This window comes from Diachasmimorpha longicaudata, chromosome 16, assembly GCF_034640455.1.
Source record: "Diachasmimorpha longicaudata isolate KC_UGA_2023 chromosome 16, iyDiaLong2, whole genome shotgun sequence".
NCBI classification, from domain to species: Eukaryota; Metazoa; Arthropoda; class Insecta; order Hymenoptera; family Braconidae; genus Diachasmimorpha; species Diachasmimorpha longicaudata.
In genome coordinates this window covers 3267992-3286338 of record NC_087240.1, presented here as the reverse complement: position 1 = coordinate 3286338, position 18347 = coordinate 3267992, and the positions used below count along the sequence as shown (strand labels likewise).

Here is an 18347-nt window from a genome sequence, read left to right as displayed (position 1 = left end):
TGTCATTAATTTATCAAATAATTCTACAGTCATTTCACTCTATAAAAAAATTTTTTTAAAATGATTTTCTTTTAAATATATATTTTTTAAATTTGTTATTACTTCATTTTTAACTGAATAATATCAATTAGTTGTTGAATTATTTTTATGATGACTAGGAAATAATTTTTAGGAGGGAAAATAAATGTTCTTCCTGGAATAGATAAGATTTTAAAATTTTGAAAAGAAGAGTCTGACTCGAAATGGAGATTCCAGTGTTCCTAGTTGATTCCGATAAGCTTCACGATAGTTTTAATGGACAACTCACCTCGCTGGAGGAGCCAGAAAGCCTCTGGGTTAGAAAGTTGCCACTGCTTTGCCAATTTTCTCAACTTTTTCATTTCATTTTTCCCTCTCTGCTGTTAGAAGTTTTTTTTTATAGACCAGACTGATGAAGAAGTTAATCTCTTCGAAATTGAGGTTCCGGGGGCTGTTATTGGTCTCATTCGACGTGGATTATGCCGGAATGGAGTTTTTTTTTTCATGGCTGGAGATAATGCAGAATTTCCTATTTTTTTCATTTTTTGTCAGCATTATTTTACTAATTGGAATGTCGCTGACTTCACGGTGGAGGGAGTTGGAAAAAAAAATCTCTTGGACCCGAAATAATTACGTTTAATTTTTTTCAGTTCAATTAGAGTCAATTAACATACCGTTATAACTATCATTTATAAAAATAATATTCATTTTATTATTTTTTCATGACTTTACAATTTTTTTCACACGAAAAAATTTGTATTTTTAAAAATATAAGAAAAAATTTTTAAATGATAAAACAAAAAAAATTATTATTGTAAAGCCTTGATGTAAGATCACGATGGATTACCTGAGAATAGTGAGATAAAGCTGGAGATAATGTAAATTCCCGTAGCCCGTAATCAGCCTCGTTTCCCTTGAACTCAGCGGTGAAGTTGGTGGGTCGCCGAATAATTATCCTCAACGTCGCGTAAATATTAATCACTAAAATTGTGGTGTCCTTGTATTCTCGGGGTGTCTCCATGTTTTACCCTTCATTCGTTGCGTCTCATAGCCCCTATCCCACCCCACTGATAATCTCGTACGGCCCCAACCGGAAGTCCATCCTAAGTTAATACTCCGTCTACCCCGAGGCCAAATTCACAAATTTCTATCCAACTTTCGAGTGGGATAGGAATGATTAAAGTCTGCCCGAGACACACTCCTTTCGCAGTTTGCTTCAGCGAGATAACGAGGGAGTAAAGGGGCGTAAAGATTAGCACCAGGGAAAATCAATTAGGCAGTTCAGCAAACCGTTTAATTGCCTCGTGTTCGTGGATTACAGTTCATTCTGTATTTTTCATTAAACATTTGATATTTTTCTATTATTTAGTTATAAATCTTCAATAGACTGTTGAAATTTTTTTTGAATTTTCGCGGGAAATATGGCAGGACTTTCCATAAAGGATAAAAAATTGATTTAATTAGCAATAAAAATTCACATTAATTTAAATATAAATCATATAAATTACAAAATCATCGAACAGAAAATTCCTGGGATTTTTTATTTTTAATGACAAAAAATCAATTTAAAAAATTAAAAAATAAATTACAGCCCAAGCTGTTCTCTATTAAACAATCTTAATGTATTTAAAAATTTAATATTTTCAAATTAACAATTCTCTCAGTATTTTTCCCATAATTATTTTTTTTAATAAAAAAAATGTTAGATTTTTTTTTCAAATAAAATTTCTATTTTAACGCACGCTATAAAACACCCACAACAAGGTTCTCACCTTTTTAATGAAGAAAGACGTCGTAAACTCCTCATTATCAAATAAAATTCACACATCATTCACAAAAAAAAATGAATTCTTGAAAAAATAAAATCCGATTTCGATTGATCTGTTCGATTGGATCCGCTGAATGTGTTCGAGTATCCGGTCGGTCACACGTCCATTTTATCCACCAGACATATCTCCCTTTATGTATAAACAGATTTATTCTACATATCCCATGTGGAATTTATATAATCCGAAGAGTGGAACCCAAGCGAGACATGTTTTTAATCTCCATGCAAAATCGCTGAGAGCCAGTTTGAAATATAATTGAAACATACATACACAGGAGTTATTACACAGGTGTTGTATCAGTTATACAAGGACTGGTTGTGCGGAGGTGGACAGATTGGTATCGCAGTCTAATAACCCGGTAATTTCAATATTTAAAGGGACGAGTGAGCGATCACATTTATGTGTCCCCGAGGCACTCCTCTGTCCCTATCAGCAGGAAGAGCCACCAGCCACCAGCTGGTGATCCATTCACGGGATAACGAGAGACTCGATGAAATTCACGCCGAGGATGATTATTGAATCACCGATGATGAGGTCTGAACAGTGCTGGGGGTATATTTTATGAAAATTCCGGGGGAATTGTATTTCAAACGGTCCGAGAATGGAGTTTCATTTGAAGTAATTGCACTGGAAAAAATGACATTTCAAAGCGTCAATTTGACGCTTCGAATGGCAGAAAATGTCAAAATGATTAAACATTTTCGGTATTTCAATAAGGCGTGAAAATTTATTTATTTTTTTTAACGTGAATATTGCAAGTGCTATTTGTCAGCAGAAAATAAGGGAAATTATTCATTAATTCAAGCAATTAATTTAATATTAAATAATATTAACCTAATATTATTTAATATTGTTTAATTATTGATGTTCACAGTATCAATTCAGTTCTGATTTTTTTTTCTTGCCTTTTAATTCAACTGGAATGTTAGTGAATGTCATGAGAAAATATTAAATATTAAATATTTATAAAGAAATTTTAATATTTGTTTGAAAAGCAATTTTTTTTTATTTCAACGTATTACTATTTACTTATTTAATGATTTCAAAATAACAATCACACATGTCTGTTCCAATTGATTATTAAAATTAAATTCCCTCTACCTCTGAGATTGAACGCAAACATAGAATTGCACGTGGCATCTCAGCCTTATGAAAATAAATGGGCGAGAGAAGTTTGATAGTCCTGAACATTCCCAGGCTTTCAGTGGATGCATCAACTCCATTATGTCTGTTTCATTGTCATCTTCATTGTGTTCAACCGAGCATTGTTATTACCTCAATTGTACCAGCTACCGTGACCCTCTTATTTGAGATGTTATGATAAGTCAAAGCCGAATTGAGTGAAAAAATCCATTGGTATAACAAACAAAACTGGAGCAGTTGTCAGATAGATTTTCAGGCTTCTTCGATGGTTTTCATCAGCTCTAAATTCCTTTTATGGAGTGGATAATTTAGAACTACTAGAGTCTCGTTGACTCTGTCAAGTGAATGACTCATACACTGGGTGTATCAAGTTATTAATTAGACCAGCTGTCCACTGAACCTTGGAGGTTTCTTTTTTATTCAATGGCTAGTCCCAATGCCAATTAGCATTTCCAATCGATTGGCTTATCGGAATAAATAATTACAAACATAATAATCAAGGAGGAAATAAAATAAAAACAAAAAATACCTCAATTTTATAATTATTTTCGTGCACAAAAATTCCACGAGAAGAATATTATTTATTGAAGGGAAAAATTCTAAATTAAATTTTACAAATTAGACGTTCAGTAATTTCTGTTTGTTAATTTACTGTATATAATAGTGATATCTTCTAATTATTTCAAATTATTTTTTATACCAAATTCGTCTGAAAAATTCTGACGAATTGAAATTTTTTTTCTCATTCAAATTAAAATTATTGCGGTATTTTTGTTATTAAAAATTCGCAACTAACTAATTAATTGTTGAAATGTATTAAATAACTGTCTCCACAGTCAAAGAATTCCTCAAAAAAATTTCCCCATCGAGCACATAGTTTTCTTTTGACTCTTATCTTCACTCGCTGAAAAAAAAATCCATTCAAATCCTAATTAACAAATTACCGTTCCCGGAATTCTCCCGTTGAATGGGATTACCCGCGCCAAAAGAATCATACGTAAATAAATCAACTATTCACCGAACATCTGTACACACCCCCCGAAAAATTGTATCAGTCAATCCAATTATCTTTTCCCATCACGTATTTCCCATTTCCTCCCGAAGCCCAATCGACCGCAGGCATTTTCTTTTTTATTTCTCATGCTGGCTTTTTCTGGTTGAACCATCGATTCTGAGATTGTTCCCACTGGCGGAGAGATAGGCCCAGGTCCCTCAGCACGAATTCGCCAATAATTATTTTTTTTTTTCTTTTTACCTTTGGACTGGCTTCAAGGGCCCATCGAAAGACGCGCAATGCGGTCGCACGTGCCGTTGTTGTAACGTCTGAGGGACTGAAAAATTACGGTAATTTTTCGCCCTAAATTTCTTTTTTTATAACAATTTCCCGACCTACGAGGCGATGCAAATTTACCGATCATTAATAAACAATTTTATTACATTTTTTTTTTTAGAAGAATCGACTAGGATTATTTACATAAAAAACCCTTATTAATAGAATATATAATACCCTATATAGATGCATATGTATTATATATTTTATTATAATACATTATTAGTATATTTCACTTTCTACATAAAAAAATCCATAGAATATTTATTATTATTAATTAAAAAAAAATTCTTTGTGACTAAAAATTATCAGTAGTCCAAAGACACATCATTCTATGTATTATATATTATAAAATATATACTATGTATATATTCCCTGTCATATACATATACGTTCTTTTTATTACTAAATAAATTGAATTTTCTCATAATAAATACTCAATAAATATAAAAATATCCTGAATAACACAGAGAATTGACCGATAATCTCAATCCTTCGAATTCTCTGTTACGTAAATTATTTAGAGTACATAATATAATTACATAGAGAACAAAAGGTCCATTGAAGCCCGCATATCTCTTCCACTCCCCTCCCAAAGCGAATGAGAAATTTGTATGGAGGCCATTTATCCAAGGAATTACACGAAAGAAGTGAGAATTTCCTCACCGAGAACCCCATTCTTCTTCCACTCTGATGTAAATCGTAAAACGAAGGACACGAAAACCTCGTTAAACCTCCCGCACCCAATGTACCTAGTCGCGAAAAAGAACGTGGAAAACCGCATGCATGTGACACAATGAAAAAGCATCTTAGTTGAAACTATGGGTAAATAGCATGGAGTCGTAAAACATAAGCGCAAAACTTTGTCGGCGATAGGTACCCGGTGAACGTCCGAGTTTCCATTGTTTGCTACTCGAGTTTCCTTGGAGATTATATACATGTCAACCGCAGACTCCAGAAGTTTTTTTTTTCCGGATGAGATCTTATCGAGTTAACCCATTGCTGAGACAGAATTCCATTTTGGGGAGTGATTACGTGTAATGAGTATTTTTTTTTTTAATAAGGAATGTCCCGATGGTGCGGACGAATCGTACATGAATGGAGCAATTTGATTTGTGTATGGGGGGGGGGAGGGTAGGAGAGTGGAATGAAAAATATTCGAGACGTATTTTTTAATTTATTTCAATTATGAAAATTGAACGAATTAGAGACGATAAGAAAATTAATGACTAGTGACATCATGGCGATCGGCTAGGAATTCGCGATTTTTTTTAATGGATTGAGAACTGCGTTATTAGTTGACTTATCTCATAAGATAATAATAACATAATAATATAATTATTGTACATTATTAATGTATAATTAAATGATGAAGTGGGAAATGATGATAAGTGACTTCTGAGGAGCGACAAGTTTTTGCTGAATATCTCAGAATCTAAGAAAGATATGAAAAAGTTTATCATAACCTTTTTTATGCAGGAAATTAAGTACTATAAAACATGTAATAACAAAAAAAACGCTGTCTCCCTTACATTCGGAGATATCGTCGAAAAATCCTCGTCAGAAATAAATCGACTTATCTCAGTTTCCTTTTTGGCTCCATAATTATGTGTAATAACATAAATTATTTTTTTACGACTGTTTTTTTTATGTAAAATAATATCCCATTATTTAACGAAGTAGTAAGCGTCCAGGAGGACTTTACAACTCTCAGGAGAAAATAAAAACCATTTTTTTGTACGAGCCAACTGAGTTCACTCGCGCTTTCTAAGCGTAACGAGTCGAGGTGTCGATTAATGCACGCAGTGACCGGAAGCTCTGCACGCGTACAATCCATACACCGGTGTAAGTGTATACCCTTCGCGTGAGTGAATTCACTGGACGTTGTACAGAGCCACAGGGAAACTCCACACTCTCATCCCATCCAAGACCGAGGGCATTTCAAATCACCGGGCATTATAATCATCATATCCCAGGGCGAGTTGTTCTGTAATGGACAGTCGGTAACACGGGGACAACTCCTGGAAACAAATGGGGTCGCACTCCTCCCTGTTTCAATTATTGTCCGCTCAATGGGGTGTGAATGCGATACAGTCGATAAAAATCGACGAAGAATTAATCCAAATAAATTTATCATTAGAAAATGACGTTTAGAAGAATTTTTTTTATTAAAATTGTCAAAGAGACATATTCAGTAAAAAAAAATTTGATTTTTAGTCGAAATCTTGGATTTATTGTTAAATATGGAATTAAAAACAATTTTTAATATTAAAATTGATAATTTAATTTTTTTTTAATTTTTAATTTTTTAGAATTTTTATTTGTTTAATGAAAAAAAATATGAAAAAATTAGGTAGTGTAATTTTGGGGGATGTAAGTGGGGTTGAAGACATTTTTACGGAAATGTGACGGATTTTTTTCAAGCTCTCCGTAATTTTTATAATTTTTTTGTGAGAAATGACATTTTTTAAATAATTTCTGTGAGGGGTAAGTGAATTTGAGAATTTTAGGGAATATTCCCCTTCGTGTTGTTGCGACGCTGGGGGGGGAAAAATGGTAGTTATCGTATTTTTCCGTCATTCGTATTTTTTATATGGGGAATACGTATCGAGGACCACTCAGGAGGCTTCGATCGACAACTGGGCTCCTCGTCCTTTAGGAGGTTCTTACTGTCACGAGTGGTATGTCAAACTCTCGGAAGACACTTTTATCGAGATTCAAATATTCCCCGGTGATGGGATAGACCGCGGGGGAAATAAAATGTTTACGATTTTATGAACATCGCATCCCTTCACAGAAGTGCATCAACAATTATTTTCATTTTATTAATTCCAACCGCAACAAATTAATCTCTCACTGTTATAAAAAATATACAGTGCAACTCTTGCTATTGTTAATATTGCTAGATAATTAAATTATATCAATTATCCAGCATCAATTAATAATAATTAATATTATTTAATTATCCAACAGAAACAAATCATGTGAAATCTTTTTTTTTATCAAACAAACTACATTTCTCCCCCTCAAAATAAATAAGTTTAGTGTGTTTTTATTATTTAAAAAACTACCCGACTAAATCCATTAATTATCCATCAACCTATCGACTAACTCAACAAACAACTGACCCCTCTGATTAAATTAATTCTCACCCAAGTGATATTGATTGACTCGACTCGACTCGACTTTTAATATCAAAAAATCGTATGAATTATGCACAACTCCCTGGAAGACACCGGATTGTCATCAGTTACCGACAAAAAAGGAAATACGTGTTTTGTATCGTCCCTGGTAAATATAACATCCTCTGTACTCTTGTAAAATCCTCCACGACATATTACACGGTCACGAGTGAATAAAGAGATTTTCATTCGCGAATGGTATTATATACCAATTTCATTTGGAGGGAATAGTGGATAACGAGGTACGTGCGAGTGAGTAGCTGTGCAAGGGGATCGGCAATGGTTGCTTGTATAATCCACCATTGGGTCATAAACCATCCGCTAGTAAATGCCGTATTTGGTGAATTGTGCAAGTTAAGCCAAGATTGAAACGAGCTCGTGTTATGTCGGAGGGTCAGGACCCGATTAGTTTGTGGAACGTGTTCAACTACGTCTATTCTGACTGTACTATTTTGTATCTGGCCTGAAACAGCCACGACTAATCGGAATTACATGCCTTCGTAAAATGTTTATCTTTGGATAGACTGTTAGCAATCATTTTTTTAGAAGTTCACGGGGCCAGAGGTGACTCAGTGGTGTCATTGAAGAGGTCCCAAAATTTTTAGGGTAAATTGAAAGTAAATAATTTAGTGAAAAAAATTACTTTACGATTTTTTTCCCCTCAACGGTGACATTAATTTTTTTAATTAACCAGAATTAACGATTTTTATTGAGAAATGTACTGATTGAATTTGATAATGGTAAATAATTGATATTTTGATAATTTTTTATTTATTTAAAATATTTGAATGTGAAAATTGAAAATTATTTCCCCACCTGCAACATTATAATTTGTTTAATTAACAAGGACTTACGACTTGAATTGAGTGATGTGCTCCCAAATTTAATAATTATAACATCATTAATATTTTGATAATTTTTTATCTATTCAAAGTCTCAATTCAGGACTTTGATATTTTTTAAAACAATTTCAAGTGTCTGAAGATTATTTTACAAAGACCTGAGAAATTTAATTTTTACGTCGTCTGTCTCGTTACGAAAAACCCCCTCCAATCAATACCACTCGCTCCTGAAAATTAATTAAATACAAGTAATTAATTAATCTCTGAATTCCTCGAGGCATTGAACTTTCGATGCATAATTAATCGAGTTCACTTGAAGCTCCGGCTACTCATCGACGTCGCGGCGCTTGTTGAAGGGAAAACCGTGAGACAGAACGGAATTATGCCTTAGCGAATAGTACCCCCTAACCCCCTCCTACCCCCAGGTACAGCCAACTTTATTAAGCACTTGGAACTGCTCAGATTCGAGGGGTTACCGTCATTATGTCTAGACTGAGGCAGAAACCAAGACACTCGAAGTCGTCGCATTATCATTTTTTTTATTGCAGCGCGTTATGATTTGAAATTGTAATTTTCAATCGTCCAATCAGAGACACTGTCACTATTATTTTGCTGACGTTTTAATATCCAATCGATTTTTTTTTTCATCCCTTTGCGCTTTCTTTTGTTACTCGAGGTCTGTCATTGTTCGAGAAATGGAAGAGCGATTTTCCCTTGAAGTTTTCGCGATCGGGAATATTTCAATTCTTTGTAACCTTGGAGGGGGTTTGGAAGAGTCAGTGGAGGGTAAACTCGAGATTCGGGGGTGCGAGGAGTCCCTAGGGGAGGGAGAGTGACGGATGACGAGGTTTTGGGCTGAGGAAGTCTCAAAGACCCTTCGGTTCTTATGATTTTCATTATTTGGAGAGCAAGTTGATCTATTCGTCTGCCTTAAATATCAAGGCTGGAGGCTCCAGGAATTTTGTGCTTAATGGAATTAGTAGGGGGGGTGTTTATAGGATGATATAAAAATTCATCCCCAATTTTTATCGGGGAATAAATCATTTGTGAATTAATCTAGCGGTTCGGAAATTAAAATAAATTTATTATTGAAAGGGATTGAATTTTTATGTCATGAGATAAATAGTCAATGAATATTCAAACGGCTATGAGTGATTGATTAATTAATTAATCGAGGATATCTAGCATTATTTCGAATTTTTATTAATTTTAACGAAACGTAAATTGAGTATTTTTTCGTCATTTTAAAATTGAGAAAAATAGTTTCATTGAAACATTAATAAATTCATTGATTAACTAGTTGAATAATTGATTAATTACATATTTAACAATATTTTATATTGGCTCCTCAGTCCTATTAATTTTTATAAAAATTAAATTCACAATTTTCATTGATTTTGTCCATAAAACTTTGCATTCAAACAATTCATCGTCTTTAAACATTATTTTTTCTCGAAATGTTTTATCCACAATATTTTTATCTGAAATTGAGTTAAACTGAAAAAAATAGTTGATGAAACATTGATATTTATATGAGGAATATTGAACCGTTCATCCAAACAGCCCCAAGACTCAGTGAAGCAAAAATACCGGTAATTCGTAACAGTGTAACTCCACGAGTCTCGTTATAGTCATTAGGGAAATCAAGGGAGTACTGGGGGGTATAGCGCATCAATTTGCCACACACCTTATTATGTACATCTCCAGTTGCACCAGTACATATTTACTCAAATACCCCGTACCCATTGTACCTGCCAATTCGTTCGGGTAAACAGTCAATGGAAGCTACCGTACCGCAACGAAAAGCCTTTTTGCGGACGTGATGTTCAAAATTTTGTAATTATCTTGATTATTGCAAGCGAACTCTTTCATGTCATCGGATATTTTTATAATCCCCTTCTCCATATCAAAATTTTTTAAAAATAAATTCCTACAATTTTTATCCTGACAATAACTATAAATATTTCAGTCACTGTATAAATAATTACAGGATCATTAATAATAATTACAACATAATTATTTTTCTGTGGCAATATTTATCGATAATTAATATAAAAAATTCTACAAAAAAAAAGTTTGAATGACATAAAAAAATAATTAATGCCCTGATTGTGTTCATTAATTATCGATAAATCATATGAAGATCGATTGCTTAAAAATATTTTATGGAATATTTATTTATAATTTTTTTATGCAAGTAATTGCATCGTATTACCAAAGTTCCAAGCACAATCGCCCAAAATTACCGCACAAGGTCGACCAAAAAATGAATAAAAATCGTAAAAAGTCGAGAATTGTGGGAGGACAGGAAACGCCAGGATTACCAAGTGGATGTAGGGTAGACTCGCTATCTACATCTCCGCTTCTCATTAGCGAAACTGGTTTATCATCCTTCCATACAACCCCTATCCAACGTCGTAATTTTGGATTCTCCCCCTCTTCTTGTGCCCCTCGGCGTACAGTTCCACGTGTGCCATCGTGACTGTGAAATTCACCGAGTCCCTACGATTATTACAGATTATTACAGATATTTATCCATCCAAAAGATCGATTATCTAAATTCTACCCAATAGTTGGGCCTATCGGCACTCTAATCTCCTAAGTTCCTCATCCCCTAAATGTGAATTTTATTTTTGTTAATATCACTTTGGAATCATAATTCATTCGCCCAAAAAAATCCTCTTAACAAACAAAAGTTTCACTAAATAAAAATTATGAAACAAATTTTCAATGTAAAAATGAATCTTCTGGAGAATAAAAAAAATTATTTTTCATTTCTCAAATTATTTATCAGTCATTTTTTAAATCAGAAAAAAATCCAAATGTTTATAACAAAAAATATGTGAGACTTGCGACAAAATCACTCCATTTTCCTGTCGCCTTTGGAACCAGAACGATGGTACGTGAAAGCCAAAAGCTCCGTCGCCCATCCCCAGAGTGAAATTTCCGTGTCTACCGTGAGAGCTCAACACCAAATATCTTTCCAATACACGTTGTACATGTACGATTTGATCCCCCACCATAACTCCGGATAAAAATACAAGTCGGAGTAAAATATTTCCCAGTGGTATTACGATCCATCCGGTAATACATTTTTATTTTCTCTGTTACAGGAGCTTTCGCCAGTGAGAATGCAGTGCCAAAAATCCAGCAGGATGTCAAGTACGAGGCGATGAGAGAACTGAATGGAGGCCGAGGAAACTGCCGAGCCCCCTGGGGCTGAGAGCGTTGTGCTCCGGACGACATCGAATATTTTTCTTAATTCAGAAGAATTTACCAGCGTCAAAATGTTCTCGTCTTGTCAGTAACTTCATCAAACTGTCAAGAAAATATTTAATCTGAAGTGCCAGAGGATCAAGAGTGAGATGAGCCACTCAAATTCAGCAACTCCATAAATTTTTACAAAATCCTAGACAATTTGTAGACCAATTATCGATCAATCAGACTCGACGAAAAAAATGGCGGCGCCGGTGATCGAGAAGAAACGATTTTTCTGCCGAGAATGGGCATTTATGAAATTGTCCCACTGTCTGGAGCAGCGTCCAGCCTCCAAAACATGTGGTGCACTGATTGTCGGTGGTCCAGGAAGTGGAAAAACTGCTCTCTGCGCCGAGCTCGCCTGGCCATCGACATCAGCGAGCTCCAGACACCAGAGATCATTGAATCGAAGACTGTTGGCAAGACATTTCTGTCAAGCAAGAAGCGAAGCATCTCTCTCACCAGCTCAATTTGTCAGATCCCTAGTTGCCCAAATTTTGCAAGCAAGCACCGATGGAATTCACATGTCATCCCCAACATCACCACCGACAAGTACAATATCAGCGTCATCGTCGAAGGAAGCAGTGGCAGAGGCTTACGCTGAAAAGCTCAGAACTGATCCTGACATTCATGCGGCTCTTCAACACGACGTATTGGACAGAGATCCAGACGATGCCCTGAAAAAAGCTCTCCTATTTCCCCTCTTAGAAGTTGAGCCACCAAAAAATTGTCTCTTTCTCCTCGTTGACTCCATCGACGAGGGACAAATTCTCAATCCACCACAGACTGGTACCAGAGATTCACGACGTGATAATGACAATGTCAGCCGAACAATAGCTGAATTACTTGCCAATCATCATCATCTCTTTCCCCAGTGGCTGTTACTCGTCTGTACAGCAAGAAGACAGAGCAAAACAATATCCAGAATGTTCACGGGATTTCGTAAAATATCACTGGATGATCTGAGAAAGAGCCAAGTTGTTCGTGATGTACAGCAATATATTCTTGCTCGACTCGATGAAGAAGTTGCACTGAGACAGCACATCTCCAGAGACACTGCGGAAATGCTGAATCAACTGCACATCAAGAGCAACGGTTGCTTTCTGTACCTGGAGAAAGTTCTCGATGGAGTAGCTGAAAATTTTATTGTCCTACGAGAGGTCAGGGAAATACCTGGTACATTGAATGGACTCTATCTGTGGCTGTGTCAGAGATTATTCAGCAGAAAACAATTTGCCAAAGTTCAGCCACTGCTCAATGTCATACTGGCTGCCAAATTGCCCATCACCCAAGACATACTCTACAAATCCGTCAAGACAGCTCACACTACCATCACCATTGAGGATTTCAATCGTCGACTTCATCTTCTGAGACGAGTTATCTCTGTGTCTCGAGCTGGTGCACTGATGTTATTCCATCACAGCTTTGCTGAATGGCTTCTGGATGTCAAGCACTGCACACAGAAGTACCTCTGTTCAGCGACTGAGGGACATGCTATGCTAGCTGGGCATTATACACTTCGTGGAGCCGAACTCACTGCCGATGAAATTTGTGTACTGGGGCAACATCTTCAGAGATGTCTTACCAATGTTGGGGGGAATTTGTGCAATTTGGATGCTCACACTCTTCAGACTTTGTGGATTATTGGGAGCAGGGTGCCCGTTGATGAGTGCTATTTGGATAGTCCGGAGTGCCTCATGTGGCCGAGACAGGACTCCAAGCTGTTGAGGCTACTCATTGATTCTGGGGCAAAACCGAGTGAAAAGGTCGTCGAGGACGAGCCATCGAAGGAGCCTGTTTCTTCTAGTCAGGTGAGAATTATTTGGAATTATTATCTGATTATTTGGATTTTTTGGAACTAGTTAATTAGGGACTGGGAATTTAGAAAGATGTGTCCTCATTTAATTGAGAAAAAAAAATTATTTTTGGAAAATATTCATTTGCAGGAGAGAAATATTAATTTTTGTTAAATTATAGAAAAACAATTTCAATATGAAATCCGCGAAGTAGGAAAACGACATAAGGGGAGGGGAATTACTTTCCATTGGGTTGTCATTGACAACTTATGTCTCCCCCAAAAAAATTGCGAATAATAAATTATCAATTACGGAAGGTTTAACCAATTTATTTGTTTCCCTTCTATTTGCAAAGGGAATTCAAGTAAAGGAAGTGAAGCAATTTCTCCCAGAACATTCACTTCAGCTGTGAAATTTTTTTCGTTGTATTTTTGGTGAATACAAATTTTTTCTACGAGGTAAATTCTCAGAAAAATTTCACTACGGATTCCCTCAAATTTCGAAACATTCTACAATACGTTCTGGGAACGAGAGAAACGGAAAAGAGCCTCGCAATCACGAGAACAATTTTTTGCGCTAGGAAAATCGCATGCGGGCGCGATACATTCTCGCGATAAAGACAATAAACGGAAAATTAATATTCCGAAGACTCTCGCAACGTCAGAGACTCTAGAATTAAGAGATTAAATTATTTCTTTCTTCTGAATTAATTGCTCGAGCGATTTTGATATTTTTAGGTATTTTCTCATCTTCTGACGCAGAAAAGTGACTTCATGAGTCACGTAATCCCCGCATCATCACAAAATATTCAATTTGTTGTGACTCATCCTCTAGAATTATTGTTGCAATTATTTCTCCGAACGAATTGTCCTCGAGTATCATTATCCATTACTTCAAAAAATAGTTTCGTTTTAAAGAATGATTTTTCTCTTCAATAATTAACCCCCGAAATAAATTCCCGATTAACAACCGTCTGGAACACAAGTCATTAGATTCGTTTTAAAAACATTTTATATCATTTTTTTATGAAACTCCCCGAAAAAAAAAATGAAACCACAAACTTTCTACTGAAATCTAAATAAATCATCGAACAGACTTATGACTCAGCTACCGTAATTTCCAGAAATGAATTGTTGCGGAATAGAAAGTAACGAATCGAAAGTATGCGAAAAATTACCGACAATTGCAATTGATTTTTCACCCCCTCTACTTCCCTCTCCCCCACAGTTTCCATAAATTCAATTCCCCAAGGAAAGTCTCGATAACAAGAAATATCTATTCACGAATATCTGTTGGCAGGTCTCGCAGGACGTGAGCCCCATAGATGAATCCCCTGGAGAACCTCTGACGGAATTACTCGGTGAAAGTGGAGACATAAACCAAGCGGACTCCTGTGGTCGTACAGTACTTCATACTCTGGCAGCCGACGGTAATGCATCGCTCCTGGAGCTTGCCCTGACCGCGTGTCCCCAGGTACCAAGTGACTTCCTTATTTATTTTTTTTTTCTATTCAATTAATTTAGTTTAATTATCGATGTCAAGGAACAAGTCAGTAATTTCCAGAAAAAAATTAATTTTTTTTCGACTCACTCCAGGCGAAGCTGGAGGCAACAGACCGTCACGGCCAGACACCTTTGAATCTAGCAGCGAGACACGGATACACAGACGTCGTCAGGGTATTACTGGCCGCAGGTGCCAGTGCAGACCATGCAGATTGCGACGGTTGGACTGCACTGAGAGCAGCAGCCTGGGGCGGACATACCCAGGTACATTCACAGCCAACCATTTCTTCAACAAAAACAGACTCCGATGTAGTTAGTGTTATTATTATTATTTTTCCTTTTATTTTCTGTCACTAACACTTTTTTATTTAACGTCTTAGTCACTAAACGGAGGGAAAAGTTCAGTGAAAATTGTCGATCGTTTGGTAATCGCATTGTATTCCAATCGTTGAGGGACAATTACCCTGGGGTCAGTCCCCGGGTAAGATATTCTGACTGTTTAGTCAAATGTCTCTGGTCATTCAAGAAAAATTATCTTCTCAATGTAAATTTTCGACTACTCAATTTGTCTTGAATTATCCAGGTGCAATAAGATGATGAATTAGTGTTGTAATTCTTACTGAAAAATTTCTCTCGCTGTAATTACCTGTTCTATCCTGTCTAGGTAGGTTGGTAGGAAGTCCTTTAAGTAGCTGAGGAGTACCCGGAAGTAATGAGAAATTGATGAGTGACAAATGAGTTGTGATATTTGTTTCAATTACTCATGTATTTGGAAAGTCGATGTAATTCTGGTTTAAAATTCATTTCGTTGAATATCGAATAGCCGAGCGGACGAATCGTTGAATCATTCATGCGAATTTGGCGGATCAAAAATGTAGGCATTTGATGCAAATGGCTATTGACTTTTTTTTACGAACAAATATTTTCAAGAGCTAAAATCGGTATTCGAGAGCTGGAAATGAGAGTTGGTGTTTGCACGAGGAATATTTAGTTATCATATAGTTCTAGGTACTCTCATGATTAAAATTTGTCCCGTGGGGAGTCCCTAATACAACTTCCTCGTGTTTCCAACCCCATTTTTCGTCGCAGTGTGTGGAAAAGGAAGTTTTTTGATGGAGCGTTTGAAAAAATTTACTTTTTCGTACAGTACGGGGAAATAGAATATTTTGTATCGACCGCAGGAATTGTTTTTGACTCCTGGGGGGCTTTATGGGACGAGCTTAAAGCCAGTATATAATTCCAGAATCAAAACAAAAATTTCTGACGAGTATCGAATGATTTTTTTCATAAAAATGTGCCTAACAAGTGAATTTTCTTCACGATGAGATAAAAATAGACTTTTTGACTCCTTAAAAATTGATAACATGAGCCAAAAGCCAACAATAAAAGCTCACGAGCAAAAAATATTGTTCCACTAAATATCAAAAAATTTATTTCCCCCACAACGTGTGGGAAAGTCCCATTTTAAGCGACGAATGTCCAAAAAGTCACTTTTTCCTAGTTTTTTCATACAACAAAATTTTCCACATTTTCTTACGAAGTCGCAATATCTTCCAAATTGACCTACAATGCCCCAATTCCCCCCAAACCCTCACAAAAGCTCACACTCAATTTTTCCCTTCCCCCCCAAGGTCGTCGAAATGCTACTCGAATACGGTGCAATGGTTGACTGCGCCGATTGGGATCAGCGTACGGCCCTTCGTGCTGCAGCCTGGGGTGGTCACGAGGACATTGTAAAGGCGTTACTTCAACACGGTGCCGATGTCAATAGAACTGACGACGAGGGTAGAACAGCACTGATAGCCGCAGCTTACATGGGACACAGTGAAATTGTTGAGCATCTGTTGGACTTTGGTGCAAAGATCGATCATGCCGACAGCGATGGTAGAACTGCGCTCAGCGTCGCCGCACTCTGTGTACCGTCGAACCACGGTTATGCAAAGGTCAGTGAAAATCAACGCACCGAGTGAAGGAAATGAGTACACCTTTAACTACACCTTTGGCATTAAGAGCTTGTGTTAACGCATAATGATGATGACTGGCTTGGTCAACAGTGTCGGACTGTGTGTAAATATCAAAGGATTTGTTTAGGCCAGAAATGTTTTTAAATCAAATGCAGAGTTTTTATGCTAATGCGAAAGAAAAAAAATTGTTTTTGAGAAAAAAAATTATTACAATGATTTGATTAAATTAGCATAATTATTAATGATAGCTTTTATTGATGGTTTTGATCTCGTCTGAGAAAAAGTCGAGGAAATCATGAAAAAACTGCCATTTGCATAACAAACGAGGTTTCGGTCAGCTAAAAACAATTAAATTATTTATATACACATCAACAATGATTTTAAAAAATAACAAATTTGTGCGGAATGTAATTCCAGTACTACTCAGCGTCCTATTTTTGTCTATTATATTTTCATCCACTCTGCTGCTTATTAAATAAACAAAACCACATGTACCTTCCAGGTGGTTACGATATTACTTGAACGAGGTGCAGCAGTTGATCATCAAGACAAGGACGGTATGACACCCCTGTTGGTGGCAGCATTCGAAGGTCACCGAGATGTTTGCGAATTACTTCTGGAATACGAAGCCGACGTTGATCACTGCGACGCGACAGGAAGAACACCGCTGTGGGCGGCAGCCAGTATGGGTCATGGCTCGGTTGTCGCATTACTATTGTTCTGGGGCTGTTATGTCGACAGTATAGATAATGAAGGAAGAACGGTGTTAAGCGTCGCTGCAGCTCAAGGGGGCACTGACGTTGTGAAACAGCTGCTTGATAGAGGCAAGAAATTTTTTTTCTTGTAATTCACCCATTAATTAAAATGACATCATTACGCTTTTTCTCTCTGGCAACAATGAAAAGTTTAGTAATGAGGAAGGAACAATGGATTTTTTCTTTTAATGATCATTTTTTTATCTGAAGAATAACAATGGTTTCGAGATATGATATTATTTATTTATACAAAAATTTATATATAAATTTTGCGATCTCCTTTGGGTTCCGAGCTATTTTAATTTGTCTATTTAGTTATTCTAACGACTGGAGTTTGTTAGTCATTCCAATAATTTATTTCTTTATAATTTGTGGACGAGAGACCCACAAACAGTATTCAAAGTCAATTAATTTCAATTTTGTTTTGACAAGTTATTATTCATTTTGAAAATAGGCCTCGATGAACAGCACAGAGATAATTCTGGCTGGACTCCCTTACATTACGCCGCATTTGAGGGACATTTGGACGTGTGCGAAGCGTTACTCGAGGCTGGTGCCAAAGTTGATGACGTTGATAATGATGGAAAGGGGGCATTAATGCTCGCCGCGCAAGAGGGACACACAACCCTTGTCGAGAGACTCTTGGTTCAGCACGGAGCACCCATCGATCAGCATGCACACGACGGCAAAACCGCTTTGAGGTAGGGAAAGAACCATCTCATCTATTC

General features: G+C 36.3%; 1 protein-coding gene across 3 annotated transcripts in view; it reads left to right on the top strand.

The window, feature by feature from the left end:
* The window catches only part of LOC135169927 (ankyrin repeat domain-containing protein 50), an 80207-nt gene that overhangs the window by 59004 nt on the left and 2856 nt on the right, over positions 1–18347 (top strand). For 2 of the 3 annotated variants that reach the window (XM_064135345.1, XM_064135344.1), the window contains 6 exons: positions 11458–13413; positions 14698–14871; positions 14994–15212; positions 16532–16843; positions 17367–17688; positions 18074–18320. In XM_064135345.1, coding sequence (XP_063991415.1) covers positions 11803–13413; positions 14698–14871; positions 14994–15212; positions 16532–16843; positions 17367–17688; positions 18074–18320 — 2885 coding nt within the window. In that variant the 5' untranslated portion in view covers positions 11458–11802. The remainder of the gene's footprint in view (positions 1–11457; positions 13414–14697; positions 14872–14993; positions 15213–16531; positions 16844–17366; positions 17689–18073; positions 18321–18347) is intronic. The other variant, XM_064135346.1, reaches the window with a different exon arrangement.